General features: G+C 37.9%; 1 protein-coding gene across 6 annotated transcripts in view; it reads left to right on the forward strand.

The window, feature by feature from the left end:
• The first annotated feature begins 4,420 nt into the window (after nt 1-4,420).
• Nucleotides 4,421-26,535, forward strand: part of THUMPD2 (THUMP domain 2 tRNA and snRNA guanosine methyltransferase) — a 53,930-nt gene continuing 31,815 nt past the window's right edge. For 3 of the 6 annotated variants that reach the window (XM_026018982.2, XM_072767240.1, XM_072767239.1), the window contains exons 1-6: nt 4,432-4,587; nt 13,331-13,466; nt 15,050-15,456; nt 16,264-16,341; nt 18,569-18,621; nt 20,339-20,426. In XM_026018982.2, coding sequence (XP_025874767.2) covers nt 4,462-4,587; nt 13,331-13,466; nt 15,050-15,456; nt 16,264-16,341; nt 18,569-18,621; nt 20,339-20,426 — 888 coding nt within the window. In that variant the 5' untranslated portion in view covers nt 4,432-4,461. Of the gene's footprint in view, nt 4,588-13,330; nt 13,467-15,049; nt 15,457-16,263; nt 16,342-18,568; nt 18,622-20,338; nt 20,427-26,535 lie in introns of those variants that run through there. The other 3 variants (XM_026018981.2, XM_072767242.1, XM_072767241.1) reach the window with 3 other exon arrangements.

The following is a 26,535-nucleotide window of genomic DNA, read 5'->3' on the forward strand; positions in this document are numbered from 1 at the left end:
TGTTCCACAGGCAGTATTTACATACACAATGCAGTGATTTTCTGCTAAATCTTCTCTTTTCTAACTGTATATTTAAAGGAGCACCATTCAAAGTAGTTCCTGTGTGCATATAAGTGGTTTAAATGATTACTATGTGACCAATAGCTTTTTCTCAAATTGCTTTTGCAGTTGCAGACATAAAAATATGTTGATTCTTTCACAATCTGTACCAACTTGGTTGGAATATATGTGTCCAGCAGACTTCTCTGTCTGTATCTGAGGTTTTACTACAATACCATAAATCCATTAAATTCTAAAAAATATATAAAATCTTAAAGTTACTACCCCAGGCTGAGTTCACTGTATCTCCATGGGAAGGTGAGTTTCAGAAGATGGAGAATCAGGGCACCTGGGTGGCTCAGTTACTGTCTGCCTTCAGCTCAGATCATAATCTCAGGGTCCTGGGATTGAGCCCCACGTTCGGCTCCTTGTTCAGTGGGGAGTCTGCTTCTCTCTCTCCCTCTGCTCCTCCCCCCGCATTGTGTTATCTCGTTCTGAAATAAATAAAATATTTAAAACTAAAAAAAAAGAGAGAGAGAGAGGGAGAGAGATGGAGAATATTCTGATTTGGCAAAAATACTCAGAGGGAAATGCAAAGCTACAATATAACAAATGTTCACTGGACTTCAGGATAAATTTATTTATTCAACTCTATTTATTAAGTGCCTACTATGTGCCAGGCCCAGTTGCTGTCCTTACCATATATCATGTTGTATTGTCATCCTTTAAGTGTCTCAGCAATCCAGCACCATCACCATTACCACCCATTAAACTGGCTGGAACTTTGTCTTATCAACTGATACACTGATATGGACTCAATAAATATTTATGAATGAGTAAATAATAAAGGTATAAGATTTGTAAATAGCAGCATACTTAGAAAGGCAGCAGAGAGCATTCTGGAAGATATGGCAATCTGCCTCAGCCTTAAAGAAAAGAAATGGAAGAGATGATTCCAGACAAAGGGAACAGGATAAGCAAAGGCCTGGGAGGAGGAAAAGAGTGGGCATTTTGGAGAAGTTGGCAATTGAATCCTTTGGGATGCAGCAATGGTTCCTGGTCTCTTGGGGAGAAGGGGCCTGGCTCACCACCAACCCCACTCAACTATACCAGAACATGGAGGGTGAGGGAGGGGAATAGGCAAGCATGACATTTTGAAAAGACCCCAAAGGTCACTCGGACAAGTAATTAAGGAACATTATTAATAAAGTATGTGGGGTGGATTAAAAGGATGTTGAGGAAGGAGGGGAAGTAGCAGACAAAATCATGAAGAAGGTTATCTCTGGTGTCCTTCTATCCCCTCAATGTCCTCCATTAGCCTCATATCCCCATATCTCACTCATAAGGGCCCTTGCTGGTGCAGTGGTTGTTGGAATCCCTCCTAGGACCTCTTCTGTGAGTGACCTTCCATTTAGTTATATTCCATCCAATTCAGCATACATTGACTGAGAAACTTCCACAGGCAAGCTAGTGTGCATGTTATGGATGCTCAGATCAATGAGGTCATCCCATCCTCAAGGATCTTTTTAAAAAAAAAAAAAAAAAAGATTTTATTTATTTATTCATGGGAGACACAGAGAGAGAGTGGCAGAGACACAGGCAGAGAGAGAAGCAGGCTCCATGCAGGGAGCCCGATGTGGGACTCGATCCCAGGACTCCAGGATTATGTCCTGGGCTGAAGGCGGTGCTAAACCGCTGAGCCACCCAGGCTGCCCCTCATCCTCAAGGATCTTACAACCTAAAGCATTTGCATTTTAATATCTAAGTACATATATCAATGTTTTTTTTTTCCCAAAGATTTTATTTATTTATTTGAGAAAGAGAGAGAGAGCCGTGTGAGTGCACAAGGGGGGAAAGGAGCAGAGTGAGGACAAGCAGACTCCACACTAAGTGTGGAACCTATGGGGCCTAATCCCACGACCCTGAGATTACGACCTGAGCCAAAATCAAGAGTCAGCCAATTAACTGACTGAGCCACTCAAGTGCCCCTATATCAAATGCTTTTAAGAACTAAAGGAATTGCCAACTGCACCAAAATATGGAGATCTTGAAGCAAATAATCATGCTCTAAATTCCTAAAATGCTCCCATTTAATTGCATATCTGTTGTAAAATTGTTCCTGCCAACTGCCAACTTCCTACCTGTTGAATATGCAATATTGAAACAGCAAAACTCAGCTGGATATGCTAAATATCTATAGGGATCAGTGGCTCTTTTTCAGTAGAGACATATTTTAATGAGAAGCAGAAATGATGGAGGAAAGAGTATTTGAGTAATGAGAAGAAAATCCCAGGCAATTCTCCTCTCAGAAAATCATTTTCTCCCTATACAGGCAAAACTTCTCCTATTTCACCTCATCTCAAGCACCATGTGAAAGGCATTCTTGGAAGTTCTGTGCTGCAGCAAGGCCCAAAGGTGAGCAAATGCACTTGCCCCCAACCCCCAGCTTCAGCAAGAGTTAGGCCCTAGCCCTTGCTGACCAGATGCTCCTGGTGGCAGAAAGACAACAGAAGAAGGAGAAAGAGGATATAAGGGGAAGACTGGCTCTATAGGACTACAGCCTCAGCTCAGTAGTGGTTCTGTCCAGGAAAGCATGTTGCTAGGCAGCCCCACACTAGAAAAGTCATTTCTTCTTCCACCATGGGCAGTACCACCATACACCTCTTTACCTTTATCTCTATCAACTTCCTAACTCATATGCTCTAATAACATCTACCTGCTATGTGGCCCTTCTGCCCGCAACCCCTCAACCACACACACACTGTCACATTTATGTATGCTGCTCCTACTACCTGAAAGGCTACACCAGTACTAACACCCCCACTCCTACCCTCCATCTCCACGGTCACTTAATACAACCTTCAACACTTGGCTCAGGAGTCATTTTCATAAGGAAGCCCTCTCTGCTGCCTCTCTGTACTGCCACAGCATCCTGGGTGCATCCTCACTAAATCAATCTCACCATTCTCTAAACCCCTTAGAGTCCAAACCCTTGCTTACTCATTTTAGTATCCTCAAGACTTGGCAGGAGGTCTGGCAGAGAGCGGCTGTCCAGTATTTGTTGAACTACGTCTGAGCGTTCACCATCTTGGGTACAGAATGTACAAAGTACTAAAGGGGTCTCAAGGGTCTCCCCAAACAGACTTGAGTGTCAGGAATCCCAAAGCATAAAGAAGTTGGGATGAGCTATGTCAACTGCCAAAAGAATGAGAACGTAAGTCTGGAGGCAGAAAGAGAAGGAAGGAAGGAAGGAAGGAAGGAAGGAAGGAAGGAAGGAAGGAAGGGAGGGAGGAAGGGAGGGAGGAAGGGATTTGCCAGAATGAAAGGATCTGAGAAGTTTTAGGACCAAAAGCTTGAAATGCTTGTGTTACATGATTCTATAAGAATTTTTTTACTACTGTCCCAGTAGACCAAGAGGTGGGGCGGGGTGGGGAGGAAAAGAGGGAGTACCTGTTACTTGCCTAGGTCCCATTGGGAAGCACATGAGAGGTACTTGCCAGAAAGATAGTCATTGGTTTAATAGTTTCTATATGACTTCATGGAACTACACTAATACGACTTCTATATAACTTCGTATACGTACAGAACTAATGTAATGCTGTCAGCCTTGTAATATGGATTCTGTTCCTCCCAAGTAACATTTTCATTGCCAATTGAAAATTCAAAATCAAAGAAGCCTCTTCAAATACCGTTAAGAGAGCCACTTGAGTTAGGTGGCCCAACCAGATGGTGCACTCTTTACCTTGGTGGTTGACTTAATAGTGCAAGAAATGCGACCTGCTTTATGAACGTGAAAACACTCCGTCGGAGAGTGGCGATTTCTGCTCTCGATCCCGAGGATTCCCAGCTTTGGCCCAGTTCTTGGTGAAGACGGAAGAGGGCTCCTCATTTGAGGAGAGTAGTGGGACAGGATGGAGAAGAGGAGAGGGGAAAGTTGGGAGAAATGGAAGCGAGCTCATTACCCTGGGTACCGAGACGAGCCTCAGCCGTGCCACTAACTGTGCCTCGGCCTGCCTAGGGGCCAACTTCCTCAATTTCAAAAATAAGGCAGATGGGTTAGATGACACAAGTCGTTTGTATAGATCCGATAACGGATCCCAACTGTATCCCATCCATCTGCGAGTCTAAGTAATTCCAGGTGCCTAATCAGGCAAGTTTCGAGCAGTTAACACAGCAGGCCCACAGCCCCCGCTCCCGGGGACCGGCCCCCGACGCCCCCCCTCAGGCCCCCCCACGCCGCGGTCTCCCAGCGCGCTCGCCGGGCGCCCCACTAGACCCCCCCACGCACCCCCCCGCCCCCGCGCACGCGGCGGGGGGCACGGGGACGCGCCGCGCGCCAGGTCACGTGACCCCTCCACACGGGCACGCGCCGCGCGCCCGGGCCACGTGACCCCCGAGGGGCAGGGCCGCGCGCAGGCCGACATGGCGGCGACGCCGGTGCTTGCCGGCCCTCGGCCTGCAGCGGGCGCCCGGTTCTTCTGCACCGCAGGCCGCGGCCTGGAGCCCTTCCTGATGCGGGAAGTGCGAGCGCGGCTGGCGGCCACGCAGGTGAGTCGGCCTGGCTGCGCGCCCCGGCTGGAAGGAGGGCGGCCCTGCACCCGCCCGGGCTCCCTCCGCGCCGAGGCCCGTGTAGACCCTGGAAAGCGACGCGAGGCCCCAGCTCGCAAACCGCGGACCCACAGAGGCGACAGCCCCGGGCCTCGGAGTCCTGACACATCCTTTAATGCCTGCTGGAAAGAACCGCCAGTCGTTGTCCCCTCCACGTCTGTTACGGCGCGTCTCTCACGCCTGTCGTTTTACTAGAAGGGGGGGTTGGGGCAAGTTATTTCCTCGGATGCTTTAAAGGCGGGTACAGGAGGACAGTGCCTGTGGTTGGAATTAGATCTGTCGGAGTCCGAAGCCTTCCTGCACCCTTTAAATACAAATGCCATCCTCAGGCTCAGTCACTTGACCCTGTCAAGGTTCCTGACCATGGCTGGGTTGCCTTCACAGGGTTGTTGGAAGGATTGTACGACACAGGGTACGTCAAGTACACCCAGAACACCCATTCAGGGCCGCCCGGGGGGCTCGGCGGTGTAGCACCTGCCTTCGGCCCAGGGCGTGATCTGGAGACCCGGGATCGAGCCCCACGTCGGGCTCCCGGTGCATGGAGCCTGCTTCTCCCTCTGCCTGTGCCTCTGCCTCTCTCTGTGTCTCTCATGAATAGATAAATAAAATCTTTAAAGAAATAAAATAAAACACCGATTCACAGTAGCTACAAAAGCGATATGATACCGTCTCGGAGGCCTCATAGTCCAACTGCTGGAGGAAGTTGACAGTTGCTGGTATTTTCTGTTCATTTCAATGAAATGAACAAGGTTTTTTCCACGTGAGTTTCCGTTCTGGAACATGCTGAGCTTGTTCATGAAAGCGGAGGGAACAGATGTCGTAGAAACAGACTCCAGTAACTTGATGGGCTCTCTATGACCGTGTGAATGATGTGTGTTTTAGGAAAAGGAAAGCTTACTGGATGAAGTTGACCGTGCCACTCTAGCAGGCCCTGCAGAGCTGGAAGCCACAAAAGGATTTTCTGTGGTGAGGGAGTTGGGGGCGTGGATGATACAGGGAGGGGGTCATGAAAAAAAATGGCATCAGTCTTAGATTACCATCCATTTGTGGTTTGGGTCCCAGAATTTAATAGAGTGTTGCATGTACATAATCTAAAAAAAAGCAACAGTGTAAGAACTGCTGACATCCATGAAGCATTTACTGTGTGTCTTAGGTCCTTACTCTGTATTCACCTGCTTAGTTTTCACAACAACCATATGAGGTAGGCTCTACATTTAACAGAAAAGGAGAATGAAGCACAGGTAAATCCAATAAATTATTCAAGTCATGTAGAGTGGCAGACCTGGGATTCAAACCCAAGCTGTCCATGAGCTTAGGTATAAGTATATAATCATGTCCAACCCAGACAGGCCAGGTACCTGGGTCCAGTTCCTTGACTACTGTGCAACCATTACAATCATGTTGCACTGATTTTTTTTTTTAATGTTAACTTAGAGTTCTTAGTATGAAAAATGGAAGGCTTACCCCAATTGGAGTATGTCTAATTAGAAAAATTATCCTCTCTGCTTGTTCCCCATCTTCTCTAAAGACAAAAGGAGATACAGAGTGCACGGCGGGGGTGAGTAGGGGGCTCATCACAGAAAAAAAAAAAAACCAATTTCAGTTAATTAGAGGGATAGACTTATTGGCAATGGGAGGAATTAAATGTCAAGAGATTTTGGAATTTCTATATTTTGATTGTGTATGTTTTAAGGATATACTTGGAACTGGGATCTGAACAAATAACCTCTGAAATTCCATCTCAGTTTCACTAATATAAACTCTCAAAGTTAAGGCAATTTTGAAAGAATAATGATAGCATCTAACATAAAGCACTTAAAGTGTGTCAGATGCTTTTATGTACAATGGGTATGACTTAATCCTCAAAAGAATCCTATGTGATAGGTCATTTTTCCCTCCATTTTACAAAGAAGTAAAGAGAAAACTGATGCTACCGGGTGGAGCTGGGACTTGTATCTGAATCTTTCTTGCTTTGAAGCCATGTGCTTTACTACTGCATTAAATTATAGTGGGGAACTGCCCCAAAGCATGTAGGTCATTTTTGTAACAGCATGGAAAAGAGTGTATGAAGACTTTAGAGGCCAAAGACATGTTCAAATCTTAATCTTCTTTTAAATTTGGGCTACATACTCAAATTTCTGAGTCTTACTTTCCTTGGATATAAAATGGAGATGATAATACCTACTTAAAAGGATTAAAGCAATCCTTGAGGTAAAGATCCATAGCATGTATAACACAATGTCTTGCAGTTAATAGGTGATCAGTAAATATTGCCAATGAGTGAATTACACAGGAATACTTAAAATCATTCACGCAGTAACGAGACTCTGTTAGAAACTGGTTTGCTGCAAGAAAGTTAATATTGTAAAATCTGAATTTACAAAACAAATTATTTTAGAAGTGATTGTTTACTTTTACAAATTAATCACACCTTTCTAATCAGTGTTTCTCCAGTTTTAGTGAACCTAAGAGTCATGTAGGGTGCTTTTTGAAAATGCATGGCCCAGTGGCCACCCCCAAAAACCTCTTTCAGTAGGAATGTACACAAGCCCAGTCATTTGCATTTTAACTTGCAAACTCTTCTCCCCTCAGGTAACTGATTAGGTGCTTCCTCCAACATGCAGCTTGCAATAGAAAACATCCTGTGTATTCTGTATAGCTTTTCATCATGGAGAATTTCAAACAAAAATAGAATAGTGTGAATCTTATATACTCATCGACTGGCTACAAGCACAATCCCATAGTGAATTCTGATCCATTAATGCTCCTCCATGTTATTTTGAAGCAAACTCAAAATATCACGTCATCTGTAAATGTTTGCCTATATAGTAGGTCACCCTTATCCTTGGGAGATACGTTCCAGGACCCCTAGTGGATGCCTGAGAACATGGGTAGTACCAATTCTATATATACTGTCTTCTACTAAATATATGTACTCATAATAAAATTTAATTTGTTAATTAGGCACAGTAAGCAATTAATAATAAAATAGGACAATTATAAATATACTGTAATAAAAAATGTGAATGTGATCTCTTGCTCACTCTCCTGCCCTCTCTCTCAAATTATCTTATTGTACCATACTCACCCTTCTTATGATGATGTGAGATGACAAAGTGATGAGATGAAGTGAAGTGCGTGACCAGGGGCGCCTGGCTCAGGGCGTGATCCCAGGTCCTGGACTGAGTTTCGCTTTGAGCTCCCCACAGAGAGCCTGCTTCTCCCTCTGCCTGTGTCTCTGCATCTCTCTCTCTGTGTCTCTCACGAGTAAATAAATAAAATCTTAAAAAAAAAAAAAAAGGTGGAGCTTCAGGACTATGATTGTAGGCATTATGACATGGCCTTATGCTACTGACCTTACACTATTGACAGGAAATGATACCACGGATAACGGGACTACTGTATATCTAAAAGAAGAGGACTTACATATGGTATAATATAGAAGAGATAATACATATAATGGCTCTTTTTACAGTATAAACCGTAGTATCATCATGTCTAAAAATAATTTCTTATCAAATCACTGTTCAAATTTCAACTTGTCTCAAAACGCCATTTTTGTTTTTAAGTTTGTGTATTTGAATGAGGAGTCCAGTAAGGGCCACACATAATGATTGACTGATAATCTTTTAAGTCTCTTTTATTTTTCAAAAAAAAATATTTTAAGTCCTTTTAATCTATAGATTTTCCCTACACCTCTCTTTTTTCCCCCAGGAATTTATTATTGTTAAAGAAGCAGGGTTGTTTATAGTCTAATAGAGCAAGGGTCGGAAAACTTTTTCTTTAAAGGTCCAGATAATAAATATTTTATGCTTTGTAGATCACATATGTGGATCACTTTGTGGTTTCTGTTACATATTCTTTGTTGTCATTGTTTCTTTTTATATCCCTTTAAAAATGTAAAGACCATTCTTATCTCACCAGGCATCATTTTCTGGCCCCTTTCTAGTCTAGAGCTGTGCTATCCAATAGGAGGTGGTGGCTATTTTAATTAATTAAAATTAAAAATTCACTTTCTTAGTCACATTTCAAGTGTTCAGAAGCCACATGTGCTAGTGGTGACTGCGTTGGAGAACACAGGTTATAGAACATTTTAATCATCACCAAATGTTGTTGGATAGCACCATTGAAGTTTCCACTGGTCTAGGTAATGCCAATTATATCTCCATGGGGTAGTTTAGCATGTTTCTCTGTCCTCTCTATTTCCTGTAAATTGGAATCTTGTAAGTTGTATCTAGAGTTTGTTCAGATTCAGGTTAGATTTTTATTTTCCTCCTGGTGGTGGAGCCAACTTCTTTATAGGTTCCTGGATATGTTTAAATGTTTAATCTATATTGTATAATTATACATTTTTATATGTATAATATATTTTATATACATACATACTATATATTTATTTTACCTGGACTATCTTAAAGAAATATATTGGGAAAAATCAAGCTTTATTTTATAATGGTGTTTAATGTATTTAATACTGTTATTTACTATAACAATAATAGCAAGAATGTTTTTAAGATAACACTCAATATAATAAAGGTATACCTAATGCCAGCTAGCCAAAAAGGCCCTGTCAGTGGATTAATTGGTTTTTATAAACCCACATAGCAAAGACTTTTTAACTTGAGTCCTGAACCTTAAGAAGACAACTGATTTTTAATTTTTTAGTGGGGTCTTGGTCATAGACGGTGGTGGGGTAGAATCTAACCAGATAATCAGGTTATTTCATAGTTATTTTTTTAATGAGATAATTGTATAAGATTGATTTTTTTTTTAAAGATTTTATTTATTTATTCATGAGAGACACACAGAGAGAGAGCGAGGCAGAGACACAGGCAGAGGGAGAAGCAGGCTCCATGCAGAAGCCCGATGTGGGACTCGATCCCGGGACTCCAGGATCATGCCTTGGACTGAAGGAAGGTGCTAAACCGCTGAGCCACCCAGGGATCCCCAAGATTGATTTTTTAAGAGTCTCAACTTTTCTTGTAGATTGAGTTTTTTTAATTAAGTAAAATATATTTTTTAATTCTTCTGAAATGAATCAAAAAAGCTCATGTGCCACCTCAACTCTTCACCTAGCAATTTAAAATTAATTCTAAAACTAAATTACATCTGTAGAATTAGGAGAACTTTGATATCTCTCTATTTTTCTACATGTTTTTGCCTAGACTTGAAGCTTTCCATTTTTGTGTTAGACTGGAATGCTTGAATTTTAAAAGAAGGGCAAAAATGGTAACTCCTTAGCTATACTAGCTGATAACAGAACTGTTTTTACTTTAATAAGACTGTTATTTCATCTTCAAAAGTGTTAGACATGAAAGCAGCTGATTTTAGACACTTGGTTATGATTTAATTCCAAAATGGAAAAAACAGATTGTATATATAAATAAATTTTCAAGTAACAAATATTAGGATGAAATATCCTAAAATGCCACATTTCTCCCCTAAGTATTATAATTGAATATGATCAGATAAAGCAATAAACAAAGAAAAAAGTTAACACCAGCTTCAGCAGTTTTTGAACTCATAAGCACCAAAATTCATTCTCCCTATTGCTTTAAGATATAATACTTTATCTTCACCAAAGGTAAACCATTATCGTCCTTTTGTGTATATGATTATTTGATTCTCGTAGTGACTGTTTTGCAGTTTAGTAAACTGCTTCTGATCACATGCTTATTACTTGTAAAAGGAATGCAGGCCTTATCTTAATTTTCAAATAGAATAATGTTGGTTTGGGTTTTGAAAATGTATTTAGCATTTTAATGCCTCAAAACATTCTTATGGTTTGAGTCTCCAAATATAGTAAATATTTTAGTTCCTTTTAATTAACTTGATTTTCAGTCATTTCTTTTTGTTGTGTTCTTCCCACCTCCCCCAAATGATGTTTTTAGAGGAAGATCAAGATAAAATGTTTCCCTTCATATTCAAATAAGTAAGAAAAGATAAGATCATTTTACAGTTAAATAACTATAAATTAATATCTAGATCACTGACTAGGTTAAAATCATTGGTCTAGATGTTTGCATAAGTTTGTTTATAGGACTTGAATCTTAAAACCATACGCTTTTCTGTAAAATATTTACTTCAATTCCCCCATAATCTTGGCAAAGTATTTCATGTCTGTTAACTTGTTTTATGGGGGTTTTAATATCAGCTATATTTTTATGTCAGGTAACATAAAATATAAACTTTTTTTAAAAATTTTATTTATTTATAGAGACACAGAGAGAGGCAGAGACCCAGGCAGAGGGAGAAGCAGGCTCCATGCAGGGAGCCTGACGTGGGATTCGATCCTGGGTCTCCGGGATCACACCCTGGGCTGCAGGTGGCGCTAAATGGCTGAGCCACCGGGGCTGCCCAAAATTTAAACTCTTTAAAGTTACTGTTTAAAACTTTATTTTCAAGTTTATTTTATTTACTGCTTTTATTTTCAATTTCTAAGCAATTTATTTTTTTTTAAAGATTTATTCATGAGAAACACAGAGAGAGGAGAGAGAGAGAGAGGCAGAGACACAGGCAGAGGGAGAAGCACGCTCCATGCAGGGAGCCCGATGTGGGACTCCGGTCTACAGGATCACACCCTGGACTGAAGGCGGCGCTAAACCGCTGAGCCACCTGGGCTGCCTTCAAGTTCTAGGCATTTTAACATATATATTTAGTTTTGGTTTTTTTGTGGGAAAATGTCACCTTTGCAATGAGAAAGAAGTAAATTCTAGAACCTAGAAGTTCTTATTTTATTTCCTTATCCCCTTAAATGTTGATTCCTAAACATTCTTCTCATTCCCTGCTTTCTCCATCTATCTTGGTCAGCTGCATTGCTGGTACCTAAGATATTTGGGTTTTATTTTTATTTGTTTTTCTGGCTTTATTGAAATATAATTGACATATACCATTGTGGGTTTTATTTTTATTTGTTTTTCTGGCTTTATTGAAATATAATTGACATATACCATTGTGTAAGTTAAAGGTGTGCAACATGTTGATTTGATACATTTATATATTGTAAATGATTACCACCACCATAGCATTAGCTGACACCTCCATCCAGTCACACAATTACTATCTTTTTTTGGGGGTGAGAACATTTAAGATCTGTTAGCAACTTTCACCATACTGCACATTAGATCCCTAAAACTTGTTAATCTTATAATGAAGTATTTGGATTTTAGTTGATGTCAGTTTAGGGCTCCTCTGCAGAGATTCTTCTTAATCAAGCTAGAATGGTAACCCCAGAAATTACCATCCCAAAAGCTTGATTAGACCATATCAGATCAAAAGTACAAAAATACTTGGAATTCAAGTTGCTGTTGAATGGGAACTACCTAAACACATGGGATACCCCAAGTTCCCCGTTACCTCAGTTCTAGTAGATAACCATATTAGTAGAACCATATTAGCCCATGGCCACCACTAAAAGGAAAATTTTAAGATAATCCACATCCATCCTGAGCTTGAGAGGGTTGGGTTGAACCCAAAAGTTTTAGGACTCCCTTGGTATTGAGCACCATTTGCCATACCTCACTAGACTCACTATAGTCTAGTCTCACTACAAACTCAGTGAGTCTTATTTTTTATTTTCCTTTCCTCTCTGGCTTTTACCATATACCCATCCTGCCTCCAAAACCTCTTTCATGTGTGATGCATGTTTCTTGCTGTTATCCCTTTTCTAGTTCCACAGCCAGGTATCTCATTATTTCTACCTCAGTGATCTACTTTTTCCTCCAACATCACAACCTACACTCAGTACTTTATGCCTCTTCTAAAGTAATTTTTTCTGCTAGCTAATTCAGTGCTGTCACAGCTTTCATCAAAAAGTCTATAATGGTTGACCATTACCATCTGGGGTACTCAAATTTCCATGACCATTTATCAGACTGGCCTGAGCTATGCTATGCATCCACCTGATACTATCAATCCGCATAACATAGCAAATTTTGTCATGCTGACTTACAGTTTACTTCAGCCAGGCTGTCACTCCCACCTCTGCATCTTGCCCTTGTTCTTCTGTTAGAATGTTAGAATCTGTCTTCCCAAATCCTCCAGAGTTCTTTCCTGAGACTTTTACTAATGACGGTTCCATATTCAGTGCTACTTATTATACCTTGTACCTGCAAGTCTATCAGTGCATTTATTATATTAAATTTTTTAAATTCAAGTTATTATTAATTTTACATTTCAATTTGTATGCCAGTGTATGTAAAGTGTGTGTGTGTGTGTGTATATATATATATATATATATGTATATATATATAAATTATCATTCAACTTTAGAATATATAATATATGCTGGATGCTTCCCAGTAGACCATGAGGTAAGTGTTTAATAAATGCCTACTGATGATGTTAACCTTGGGCTAGTCACCTGGTTTGTTTGTGCCTGTGCAGGCACACACACACACGCACACTTTACATAAGGTACTTTGATATAGATTATCAAAGCCTATCTATCTAAGCCTCAGTTTCATAATCTGAGATATGGGGGTGATAAAAATCTATCTTAGAAGGTTGTTAAAAGGATAAGAGGGAAAATGTATCCAGAGTGCCTAGTACAGTGTCTGACAAATAGTACATATTTAAGAAATGGTGGTTTTTATTGTCAATGTAGACACTGTTTTAATCCATTAAGAGAGGAAAAAGGAAATGATTCTTTCTCTGACACAGGACTAATCTTTTCTGTCTTTAGGTTGAATATATTTCAGGAAAAGTTTTCTTCACCACCTGTTCTGACTTAAATATGCTGAAAAAATTAAAATCTGCAGAAAGATTATTTTTGCTCATTAAAAAGAAGTTTCCACTCAATGTTCCTTCTGTAAATAAAGGTACGGTATATACCTGTTGCCTTTACCCCCATGATATTCTGTATATTACAGTCTTCTGCTTGATAATTTGTACGTTGCACATTTTGAAGATTCATTCATACCTGTGGGATCATTAATTATGTATTTTCTGTATTTCCTGAATATTATCACCATGTTAATCATATTATCACCTAATTGTGTCTCTCTGCAATCTGCTACCTATTTTCTAAGCGTTAGTATCCTAAATCACAACTCTTCGATGTTCAGACACCTTCTCTAGTTATACATAGGGTCATTGCATTTATTTAGACTTAGGAACATGTAATAACCAAGAATGCATCGTTTTAATAAGTTGATCAAAACTGTCACTTTATACATTTTAACCAGTGAGTTATATATAATTGGAAAAAATACTATGTAATACAATTTCTTGCTTAAGGGACCTTAAATTTAAGGTTTTGAATAAATTTATACCCATTTATAAAGCATTACAGTTAAAGGGAGCTTAAGAGATTCCCTCTCCACTCTCTAATTTTATAACTATGCTACTAAAATAATTTAAGGATCTTAATGGAAACACCAAAAAAGGGTCAGATACTGCTAGACTAGACATGGCCTTAAACTTAGTTTTAATTATTGATTTTGCATAAGAGATCATGTTGTATTTTGGTCTGTACTAAAAATGTGTCAATAAAGATACAAATGGCAAGAAATCAAAACAGGTCAGAAAACTTGTTATAAAGCAAACAGACCCTAAGGAGTTATACCATGGGGTCAGTATAATTTCATCCCAATATTTCACACATTCTCATCTTTAGAGGATATAGTAATTACTCTTGGGTCAACTTGATAAACTTTGTTCATCAAAAAAAAGATTATACCAGGGGTACCTGGGTGGGTCAGTGGTTGAGTGTCTGCCTTTGGCTCAGATCATGATCCCAGGGTACTGGGATCAAGTCCCACATTGGGCTCCCCAAAGGATCCCACTTCTCCTTTTGCCTATGTCTCTGCCTTTCTCTGTGTGTGTCTCATAAATAAGTAAATTAAATCCTAAAAATATATATATTATACTATATTGAGCATGCTGGTAGTCCCTCAGTTATGAATGGTTTGTGTATCTAAAATCTTACCTTTTGAAAACTCATTTTAGGATGCATGCTATATTGTATGGTCTAAGATAGTTTCAGTATTCATTTGGTCTGTTTCTGAGCTCTGTTTTGCAACTTATTCTGTTTTTTTACTTAGTTTTTATAAGCAAAATCAGCATTATTTCAAAAATCAATACATACTCTAGCTCTATGCATATATTGAAGGTATAGATATATGTTATCATAGGACAAATGATCTTGCTAAAATATATGATAACTCTATAGGAATTTTAAAATAGTGTTGATGTTAAGTATGAAATATAAGAATGAGCTTTATTTTGCATAATAGCCTTATGTTAAGTTCTATAAATCCAGGTGAAAGTAAACTCACTATTCATGTACAATTTAGTAAAACTTATTTTAAAGAAATAGAGGTAATGGAATTTAGGGGCGATTAATGTAATAGACTGTCTTTAAAGCTTCAATATAGGATAAACTAAGATCTTATTTATTTAGGAAAAATATTTAATGAAATGCAAAACCTTGTAAACGATGATCCAGAAAGTTGGTTGAATGCCATTTCAATTTGGAAAAATCTTCTTGAACTTGATACAAAAAAAGGTAAACTTTCTCAAAGAGATGCTAACCCACTGAAAAGAAAAGTAGAAGAAAATGACATCATCAATCCTAAGAAATTAAAAACAGAACAAATGCAAGAGCTACAAGAGAGTAGGGAATGCCAGCTGGAAAAGGAAATAGAAGAAGAAACACCGGAGCAAGATTTTCTCACTAAAAGAGAAAAATCTCAAGAAGCATTTCAGAATGATGTGGTAAAAGCAGGTGATACCCAAAACCAGAAGGACTTGACTTTCAGAGTTTCTTGTCGCTGCAGTGGAGCTATTGCAAAGACCTTTACTGCACAGGTACACTTACCTCCCAGGATGAAGTTCCATTTTCTAAAAGAATTAACCACTCTTTAGATTTAAAATGAGAGGACAGTCTTTCACAGAATAGATAACTCAGCCTTGGCAGATAACTAGGCCTAATTTCATATAATTAAATCTCTTTAAAAATGCATTTTCCTTTTTAACTTTACCTCAGATGCTTAAGAGTAGTGGTATGCCATTCCATGTAATGGCCTCCTCCTTTTTTTACTTTCTCCCTCAAAGTTTCCTTAAACTCATAGGTACTCTTTACATTGGGAAATCCTACTATTATTATCCTCGGGTTTCTCTTCAGCTCTGGTTTATTATATTGGTTTTATTAGATGGTTGCTCTACATTATACCTTGTATGTATGATTGTCAAGGACCCAGACGCAAATACACAAATGCACTCAAAATCTCAGCTATCTAGGGGAAAGCAAACACCACAGTTCCCTTCAAAACACTTTAGCACTTGGCCCTAGCAAAGTTTGTTAACATAAGAGCACAGGTCTTGGTCCTTGTTTGGCCAGCCTCAGAGACCCTAAAGATGGACTCTAACGCTATCATTCTGGTAGTTTCTAAATATAACAGATTATAGTAGCTCAAATAGCCCATCTTTCATCTCACATCTATTTCCTACTATTGCCTTGAACAGAAAACACGTGTCATATTTTAATATTGTAACCCTAAATTACTACCAGATAGTCTGACTTGATTTTCCTACATGCTCTCTTAGTTTTTGCTTACATTTAAATGTAAAATTTTCATTTTTAGTATTCTTTTCTATAACTTTCTGCTTTTTCAGGAGGTAGGAAGAGTAATTGGAATTGCTGTTATGAAACAGTTTGGATGGAAAGCAGATTTGAGGAATCCAAATTTAGAGGTACTGAATGTTTTATTTTATATGCCTATAACCTAATTGTTTAAAGACAATGTCAACTATCTGTATTGTACTTTTCAGTTTTGCTTCAGACTTTTTTTAAAAGGCTTGTCTACATGAATCTAGCAGTCTGTTTTCTCTTTAGCAGTAGAAAAGTACAGATAGTTTTGCCAGTATTTTTCACTGTTGAAATGTCTTATCCAAATAAGATGTTTTGGGATGGAATTGTTTTGTCACAGTTGAATTTTTAAAAATTTATTATAAGGATTCAGAGATCCCCCTCTGCAATCACTATAATATGTACCAAGTGTCTAAAATAAAAAATTCTAGCTAATGATAAAAAAAAAATAAACAAATGAATAGAAAACCAAAAGGTCCACACAAAATTCAGTAGTATGTAATAGTGGCTTTGTTAGGATTCTGGGATCATGTTTTTCTTTTTTTTTTTCTCTATTTTCAAAGTTAACTTAATGAAGTTACATGAGATTTTTCATTGGAACAAAGTAAATACTTATATGGGGAAATCAAAGCTAGTATTAAAAATACTCTTCACAGGGTGCCTAGATGTCTCAGTCAGTTAAGAGTCTGACTCGATTTCTGCTCAAGTCATGATCTCAGGGTCCTCTGTGCTCAGCAGGAATGTGCTTGAGAGCCTTTCCCTCTGGCCCTCCCCCCACCCTCATGGTTCTTTCTCTCTCTCAAATAAATAAGTCTTAAAAATATTTTTTTCACCTTTTTGAAAACCATCTGATAAATTTGACAGGTAGTTTAGTCATTTTCATGATTCATTGACTCATAAATTTATTCTTCCATACCTTTAAATGGAATAATAGCTAGCCATATCAGAATTTTATGTTGTTTTATTTTTCAGTGTTTTCCATTTGATATTTTCACTTTTCCAAAATAATATTTGATGTATGTTCATTACTGTCATGAAAAATATTTTGACCCCAAGAATGTTTTGACATGAGAGTGTCCTCCTTCTGTCTCCCCTTTCCATTTCTCTTGTCTTGTGCTCTGCTGGTTCCCATCTCCCCAATTCTCCTTGGCCACATATCACTGCCTCAGAATTAGTTTTCTCATAGTTTAGTATAGTTTAGGTCCTAAATAAATATAGCTCATTTAATTCCTATCAGCCATTTCATGTAATTAATAATAGCTATTAGCATAATTGACAACAGTAAAATCATACAGTAAAGTTTGTGACCAAAATTAACAGAAGACTCAAACCTTAAAAAATTTTGTTCTGCAAAATTAAGAGAAAAAATTTTATAGTGGGAAGAAGCTAGTCTCAGTAACATTTGAGTATAAAAATATCAGTGTATTTTCTGATTATCGATTTTAATTAGAAAAGAATCCTGATAAATACTTTTGCTAAAATGAATAATGCAAAAAATTGGAAAGCTTAGCTTTGATGATCAAGGATTTAAATTTACAAAGTGGAGTCCATCCCAGATCATTCTTTTTAAATAAAAATTTGTCAATGTTAAAGTAATTCTGATTAAACTATATAGTAAAAATAACCTTGGAGTCAAAGTATCAGAGATCAAATGCTCTTGAGGTCAAACATTGAGTCGGAATATTCCACGAACTCATCAGACTACTAAAGTAAAATTCTAACTTTTAAAATTTAATTGAGCTACTAATTATAACTTGAGACATTTAAATCCTCTTAATGGCCTAACAGGAGAAGGACAGTACAGAAGAAGCAGCTCACCTACAGAAAATAGAGAAAAGGTCACCCTTGCTATGATATCTTTGGCCTGAAGAAAATTTTGTTACCCTGGAAATATGTGTAGCCTGTGATGGTCCTGTGTGACCTCAAGTCTTGTTTGAAGTTGGAATTAAGATTGGTTTTAGGAAGTCTTTTCTAACCCACAGTGCTGAAAAGTCTGATCCAGTGATGATAATTCAGAGAATCTCTGGGGAGAAAAAACTCAAGATCTCTTCAGAACATGATTCTCCATATTCCCTGTATTCTGAGTTATCCTCAGACTCTTTCAGTGGAATGTACTAAAAATTTACTTTTTCTCTGCTCAAGAAAAAGTATTATGGAACATCTTTCCATATATGACAAATAGGGCCTTAGATTTTTTTTTTATTAAAATATAGATTATTAAAAAAATAAAATTTAAAAATAAAACATAGTTTCAAAATGGAAGTTTTCAAATTGTCAGTGCATTTAGTAATGCATTTCCTGTTCTGTTCTAACATCTATTTGTTCTTTCAGATCTTCATACATCTAAATGATGTTTACTCTGTGGTGGGAATCCCTGTGTTCAGGTAGATCTTATTCTCTAAGCTTCAGATTTGTCCCTTAGAGTTTGTAAAAGTAAGAATTTATCCTCTTATTTATCATATGAAATGTCAGTATACCAGAGGGGGCTAAAAGCAAAGCATTTGGGTTCTTTACTTGAGCCAGTGAAGTGTTTTCTTGGTGCTTAATGCATATGATTTAATCTGGCCAGTTAGAGCTATAAAAGATTTGATTACAATCATTCACTGATTACATGATTCATCCTGAAAATTATATCTAATTATTTCTATTATTAAATGATTTTCACAGGCCCTTAGTCTGTTGGCATCTGGAGTTTTTATTAAAATAGAAACATAGTTCTTAAAATTCACATTTGAAGATTCTATAAACTTTATTGTCATTATTCTTTTATTGTGGGAGAGTATTTCCAGTATTTAAAATCTACTTCAGGTATTTCTCTGATCTTGCAGGGTACTATATGATAACAAATGCAAATGACTTATTTCCTTATTCCAAAATATTTGTTGGACACATCGTGTAACAGGTACTTTTCTAGATGCTTTGGGAAGAAAGAGCTAGCTGGATGAAAATAGTGATTTCTAGTTCCTTGGAAGCATTTAAATATTGTTGGTATCTTCAAAACATTTTATATGTACATCCTTGTTTACATACTATAATGTGATTTAGATATCCTTTTTCTAGATTCTAAGAATGGAATATTTTTAAAGATTATAAAAATTCAATAGGAATACCCCATTTGCTCTGAGCTCACATCTAGGCATCTATAAGCCAGAACGTAAAAAAAGGAATGGTTAGGGTGATTGTAATAGCTTTTCTCAAGCTTGCTTGTTCATTGCATTAGAAAGATAGAAATAATATTTTGAAAACTTCCTTCAAATCTGGAAACACTGATAGTAGCAGTGATGAGGTAGAGGATAAAGTATGAAGTAATACATAATGGAGGCCAGTGAACTCATTTGAGAGATGTCTACTTCAGCTCTTCATTCCATAAATTATTTTAGACAATGCAATGTCATGCTTCATTTCATCTTTTGAGAAAGACGCAGATGAGCAAAGAGCAAATTTACAAAAGCAATCTTTTTCTAGAAAACAGATTTCAAGGGTTAGCATCCATTCAGCCCTACTTCCCATACTACATCTGTATCAGAGAACAATATGTTCCTCTTGACTCCAGATCAGCAAGAAAAGTTCCCGTGTATTCCATATCAGAAAGAAAAATATATTAACGTTTGAGAGAGATTTCCCTATGTGTTTAGATTTGTATAAGTCAGACACTTCTTAAGAGTTTAAATTTCAGTTGTCTAACAAGTTTACCTTTTTTTTTTTTTTTAAGATTTTATTTATTTATTTGAGAGAGAGCATATAAGCCAGTGGAGGGGTAGAGGGAGAGGGAGAAAGAGGTTCCCTGCTGAGCAACGAGTCCAGTGACACAGTGCTCTATCCCAGGGTTCTCAGACCATGACCTGAATGGAAGGCAAGATGCTTAACTGACTGAGCCACCCAGGCACCCCACAAATTTACCTTTCTGAAGTGTCACACTGGCTGGTTAGACAAGGTGCCAATTAGAGAAGGTATTTTTTAATAAGGCTAAACTATTCTGTAATTGAGGGGATTCTTAGATGAATATGTTGATATGGACAAGTTAATCATTTTTATTTATATCATGATCTTCTTTAGACTATCCAGTAATACTGGGCGTTACTTTGTTACTTTTCTTTGTAGGGTTCCTTTAGCTAGCAGAGCTTACATCAAGACAGCAGGCCTGAGGTCTACCATTGCGTGGGCAATGGCCTCTCTCGCTGAAATTAAGGTAAGGAAAATGTTTGCATTCTTATTAATAACAAGGTACTTTGTATAATAATCGACTGATTGATGGACATCTTGGTTGCTAGCTTTCTTTTCCTTTCTTTTCATTTCTCTTTTTTTCTATCTTTTTCTTTCTGCTGCCATTATATTTATGAACTGCTACAGCGATATGCTTTTATATATGTTGAACTTCTGAGAGTATTTTGATATGAAAAAGCTGAGTTCAAAGATAGCTACATTTTATTATTTCTAATCTTTTATGTCACAATCATGTGGCCTATAAAACCTCTATTTCTTAAATTTTGAGTTTTTCTCTGTGACCAAGATCTGGATCAATTTTTATAAGTGTTCTGTGGACATAAGAAAATAATTTTTTTTTTTAGTCAAGAAATGTCTGCTATATTATTATTTTCCTAACTGCACAATTCTGAAAGAGGTATTTCAAAATCTCATTATGTTACTGTATTTATATTTTTAACTTTTTGCACTTCTGCTGGTTGTTGCCTTAGTCTGCTGCTGTCTAGTTTGGTATATGCGCATTTAATGACTTTTATTGCTTCATCGGGAATTGTGCCTTTTGATTGTAACATAAAGTTCTCTTTATCTTGATTAGTGAGTTTAAACTTAAATTTCATGTCTTACTAATATTTTTACTCCTTTTTTTTCTTGCGTTTGCTGCATTTCTTTGCCACTGCTTTATTTTCAACTGTGCTTTCAGTAATTTTTTTTTATAAACACACAGCTGTTTTAACCACTCCAATGGTCTCTGTCTGCCAGTGAGAGAATTTAGTATTATGACAGACATACTTGATTATATTCCTTCTATTTACTGTTTATTACTTCTTATATTGTTTCTTAGTTTTATTTTTGCCAGTTTGATCAAGTTACTTGATAATCATTTCATTATTGTCCTTGAGGTTGGAGGTTATACTTTATTGTTCTGTTCTAATGGTTGCTGTTCCCACCTCTCTTGATTAAGCACATGGGACTCTGCTGTTTCTTTAAAACAAGATATCAGCTGTTTACAGACACTGTTTTCACCACCAAGACACTCTAAACTTACCCTCTTCCTTATCATGAGACCTCTAGAGGGCTTTTCTTCTCTTCTCCTAATCCACCTTGACTCCTCACTGTAATGAGACCTTTGAAACATTTTTATACCCCTCCACTCCCAACCCCCAACTACTAGATTGAACAAAATTATTTACCATGTGTCAAAACTTCCCGGAGATATGCCCCTTCTGATGCAAAAGTTCTTATTTAGCACTTATATTTAACAGCCCATCCTTAACCACGAAGGTGTAATTATGTATACACACACACGCTTTTCTGTATATTACACACAGGCATACCACAAGATATGTCACTCTTCCCCACTGTTCTTCACTTTGTCTTTCCCTATTTGAGGTTTGGTTCTGCTCTGGTTTCTTTGTTGGCTGGTTAAAGTCTTATCTAAGGTAATTTCCTCAAGTGTGGTATCCAAATAATGCATTGTCTGAAACTCCTATATATCCTCAAATTTGTTTTTCATCCTGGGATAAATACCCATCTTGGCTGGATGTAAGAATCTCGAGTGGTGGTCCCTTTCCCTCAAGGTCTGTAGACGCTGTCTCATTGCCATTTACTTTCCTGTGTTCTAGATGAACAGTACATGCCAGTGTGATTTTCCTTTTCCTTTATAGTTGCCTGGTCTTTCTGCTTCGATGCGTGTAAGACTTTTCTCTTTAATTCTCTACAGTTCAGGAGTTGGGGTAACTACGTGGATGGGCATTAGGGAGGGCACTTGTGATGAGTGCTGGGTGTTAATATACAAATGATGAATCACTAAATTCTACTCCTGAAAACAATACTACACTATATGTTAACTAACTTGAATTTAAATAAAACCTTGAAAGAAAAAAATCCTCTGAAGTTCAGAAATATTAGCAGAATATACTTACATATGTGTGTTTTTTATTCAACCCAGAACTTGGTGTATCTGACTGCCTGAGTTCTAATTCTGGCTCCACCACTTACTTACTGGGAAACTTTGGGCAAGATATTTAACATCTCTGTGCCTCATTTTCTCATTTGCAAGATGAGAATAATAATCTCCTGGGGGAGAGGCACCTGATGGCTCAGTCCATTGTCAGCTTCTTGATTTTAGCTCAAGTCACGATCTCAGGGTTGTGAGATCAAGCCTTGCGATGCACTGCCCTGCTCAGTAGTGAGTCTGCTTTTCAGATTCTCTCCCTCTACCTCCCTCTGCTCCTCCCCCAGCCCCTACATATGCACTCTCTCTCTAAAATAAACAAATCTTTAGAAAAAAAAAAAAAGCTCCTGGGTCATGTGAGGATTAAGTGAAGTAGCATTAAGTGATTAGAACAGTGTGTGTTATATAGAAAATGTTTAAGTATTAGCTGCTGCAATGGCAATAATAATTATAGTTATAATAATTATTTGGATTACATAATAATTATAAAAGTTACTGTTATTTCTCTGGCTCAGGCACTCTATCTTTCACTATTTATGCAATTGTTATTGACTCAACTGTCTTGCTTTAGTTTTACTATAAACTACTTTGTTTTTCTGCTTCTGAGATCATAAACAAGTTAGGCTTCCTGGAACTATCCTCCAAGTTGCTTGTCCTTTCTCACATGGTTTCCATCTCTTTATATTTTGGATCTGCATTTTGAGTTATTCTTGAACATTATTTTCCAAGCTATAACAAGAGTCATAGAGAGATGTTCTACTTTATTCATTGGAATTTTTAGCTTAAAAATCATGGTCTTTTAGCTTTGAAAAGTTTTGTGCATGTGCACATTACATTTGAATACCTCTAGAGGCTCTTAATTTTTTTGTTCAAATACTTATCTATCTTCTCCAGGAGTTCTGTTTCACTAGATGTATGTTCTGATTGTTCTGCCTATTTATTCTCTTGCTACTCATGGACCCCTGCCCTTTAGATGTGCTGTTATTTTCTCTTTGGCTCACTGGGACTCAACTTTGGTTATTAAAATATTTTAAATGGCTAAAATCCTATTAATAGTAGAAGGCCAATGGATCTCTGGTGCCACTGGGCTTGACAGTATAAAGAGAATCTGTCAGCCAGGCTGAAAACTTTTCTATATCTAGGTGAAAACTTTTCTATTTATTGGTCTCCCTACAGATCTATAGATCTCTGAAGACCAGGTTCTCCCCATTCCAGTGATTTTCCCCTCTGGGCTTCAGTGCTAGTCTCTAATCCCCCACCCAGCCATGGCTGAGAGGCCTCATACCAGTTCCTTCTGGGTCCCAAATGAAGCCCAGGGCTTTCTCTTAGCACTAGTTGCCTGTATGTCTGAGCATCACCTGGGCTTAGGGGAAATAAATAGCTTGGAGTTGAGAGAAAAGGAAAAAACTACTTTAAGATTATCATGTTCCCAGAATCCATGTTTTCCTTCTTTATTTGATTTTAATCTTTAGTTCCAAATTTCTTTTAGTCTAGGGAGAGAGAGTTATGGTTACCAAACTGCCAGTGATCTCACCACAGTTTATATAACTATATAACTATATATATATACACACATATATATGTATTATATAAATATAAATTTATATAACCACCCTATACAAGTTTGAAATGTTACCTTCATCTTGACATAAACATCCATTTGTCAGAAAAGTAGAAAGTAAATTAAAATATCCAAAGTAATGTTTGATAAAATTTTCCCTTATTGTGAGTTTGCCTTGTTAGAACCTAGAGTAAGGATTGTTTCTCTAAATGTGACCACCAGCATAGGAAGTCTGCTAAAGCATGAAAGAAGTAGCACAGCACAGTAGTTTTGGAGGAGTTTAGTATTTGTTTTAGGATTTCTTTTCCTTTAGTATCCGTGGTTCTTGGTCATTCCACTTCGAAGAATGAAGAGGTAGACCAGATGAAGAGTGGTGGGCAGCAAAGCAAAGTTTATTGAGTGAGTGATAATAAAGCAAAGTTTATTGAGAGTACAAAGCTCCCAAAGAGGGAAAGGACCCAAGAGAGTTTTTGTGAGTTTTTTTAATCCGATTAACCCTCCGTGCTCTTGTCACCCAATCAGGTTTTTGTCATGTACCTATCACATGGGAAAGAGTGGAGGGCCCTTCCAGGGTGTTATAAAATCCTTTTAAGGGTGGTTTCCTCTTAGGGTGGGCCACCCCCCTTGTCCCTGCCTGCCTTTCGTCCTCATATTCTTCATTATAATGACCCACAGTGTAAATTATCCCAGTATCCAACCTTGGGTATGTCAGTGCCACTAACCATGAAATCTAAACATAAGGATGTTAGATATTTTTCACATTTACCACAAACTGTCTTCCTTCCTCAATATCCTAACAAGGAAAATCAAGTTCTACAAATCTTAGTTACTAATATAGGCATGAAAATACTTGTCTACTTCTGCCTGTGTACCCAAATGTCATAGCTAGAGAAAGTACTGTGTAACATAAAGATACTGAATATATTTAAGGTCAGATCACATAATGGAGCATGGACCAAGTTGAGAGGAGGAAGAGCACAGTATTTGCTACATATTAAGATCTTAATAAAAATTAGTTCTCAGACCATTGTTACTTTTAACTAAATTGTCATTTAGATCATTATTCTTTTTACTTAACCGTCCCTTCATGGGGCATCCATCAGCTACTCTCCTTAGAATTACTGCTCAGGGGAAAATCAATCTCTCTCTCTCTCTCTTTCTCTCTCTCCTGAAGGACATTATATTTCTTTCCATTAAGTGCCCTCTGGCTCTGACTGAAACCAGGCTCTCCACTGAGCACTCTGCTTCCTCTGTAGACATTTCAAGGGACCATGGGGCTAGAGGTGGTAGGTGTCCTGCTTGCTCCTCATTGTTCCTTTTACCTAGAACCTCTCTGTGTGTTTAAAGAACATGCCTTGAAACTATCCAGTCACATGCAGACCTCTCTTCCTGTCACTTCTACAAGAGTATAGGACACTATTGCTGTCCTAGTTCTTTAGGATCTCAATGTCCACTCTGTAACCTGATCCCTTAGTGTCTTGGCTTCCCTACCTCTAATGATCTACCTTAGTTGTATCTTAGACCCTGAGGGATATACCTTCCAAAAATATCAATTTCAAGAATCCTGTTCTCAGCCTCTTTCTCCTTCCTGTTCAATTCCTCTAGCACCTTACCACACAGTTCCTTAACCCCTGGGGCCTCTAGTCTTTTGACCTTACTTACCATTGTCCATTATTCACCACCTGTCTTCACCCCTCATTCACAGCTTGGATTCTGTGTTCTGCCATTACAGTCATTTCCTTACCCACACTTTTCACTCTCTTGCTTCTTATTTGACTTAAATATTGGAATCAGAAAAAAACTTCAACATGTTCTCCTCACCAAATCTACCAACATATTGGAATCTGTGCCCACATACTTTGCCTTACCATCATCACAATAAGTGAACTGTCCTTATTTCACTCCAGTACTTGCTGACTGGATTCTATTACCTCATGCCTACTTCAGGACTTTTCTCTCTACTGCACATTCCCAGCAGCATGTACCCTTGATTTAATATCTTGAAACTTTAAAAAAATAACCCTTTCCTGAACCCACATGCTCCTTCTCTGCTTCCCTTTACAGAAAGACTCTTAAAAATAGTTGTCCATATTTGGCATCGGTACTTCCTATCTTCTCCTTCTCTCTTGTGCCCACTTCCAGCAGGCTGTCATCACTAGCACTCCACTGACACTGCTCATCTTACTTACCTCTTAGCACTTTGATACTGTCATCACTCTTCTTCTTGAAACGTTTTTTTCCACTGTTTTTTGGAACACCACTCTAGTTCTCCTCCTACATCAGTATGTGCTGCTGTCAGTATGCATTGCTGAATCTTCATCTACCAACGTCTATACTTAGGAGATCACCAGGGTCCAACCCATAGACTTTTCTTTTTTAACTTCTCTCACTTTCTAGATGACTCATCTAGTTCTGATGCTTTAAATATCATTTATGACTAACACTTAGTGTTCCCAACTTTATATCTGTAGCCTGAACCTCTCCCCTGAACTCTAGACCCATATGTTCAACAAATCACTTGACGTCTATACTTCATCTAAGAGGTAGCTCAAAATTAACATGTCCAGAACTATACTCTTT

Source organism: Vulpes vulpes, chromosome 8 (assembly GCF_048418805.1).
Source record: "Vulpes vulpes isolate BD-2025 chromosome 8, VulVul3, whole genome shotgun sequence".
Classification (NCBI taxonomy): Eukaryota; Metazoa; Chordata; class Mammalia; order Carnivora; family Canidae; genus Vulpes; species Vulpes vulpes.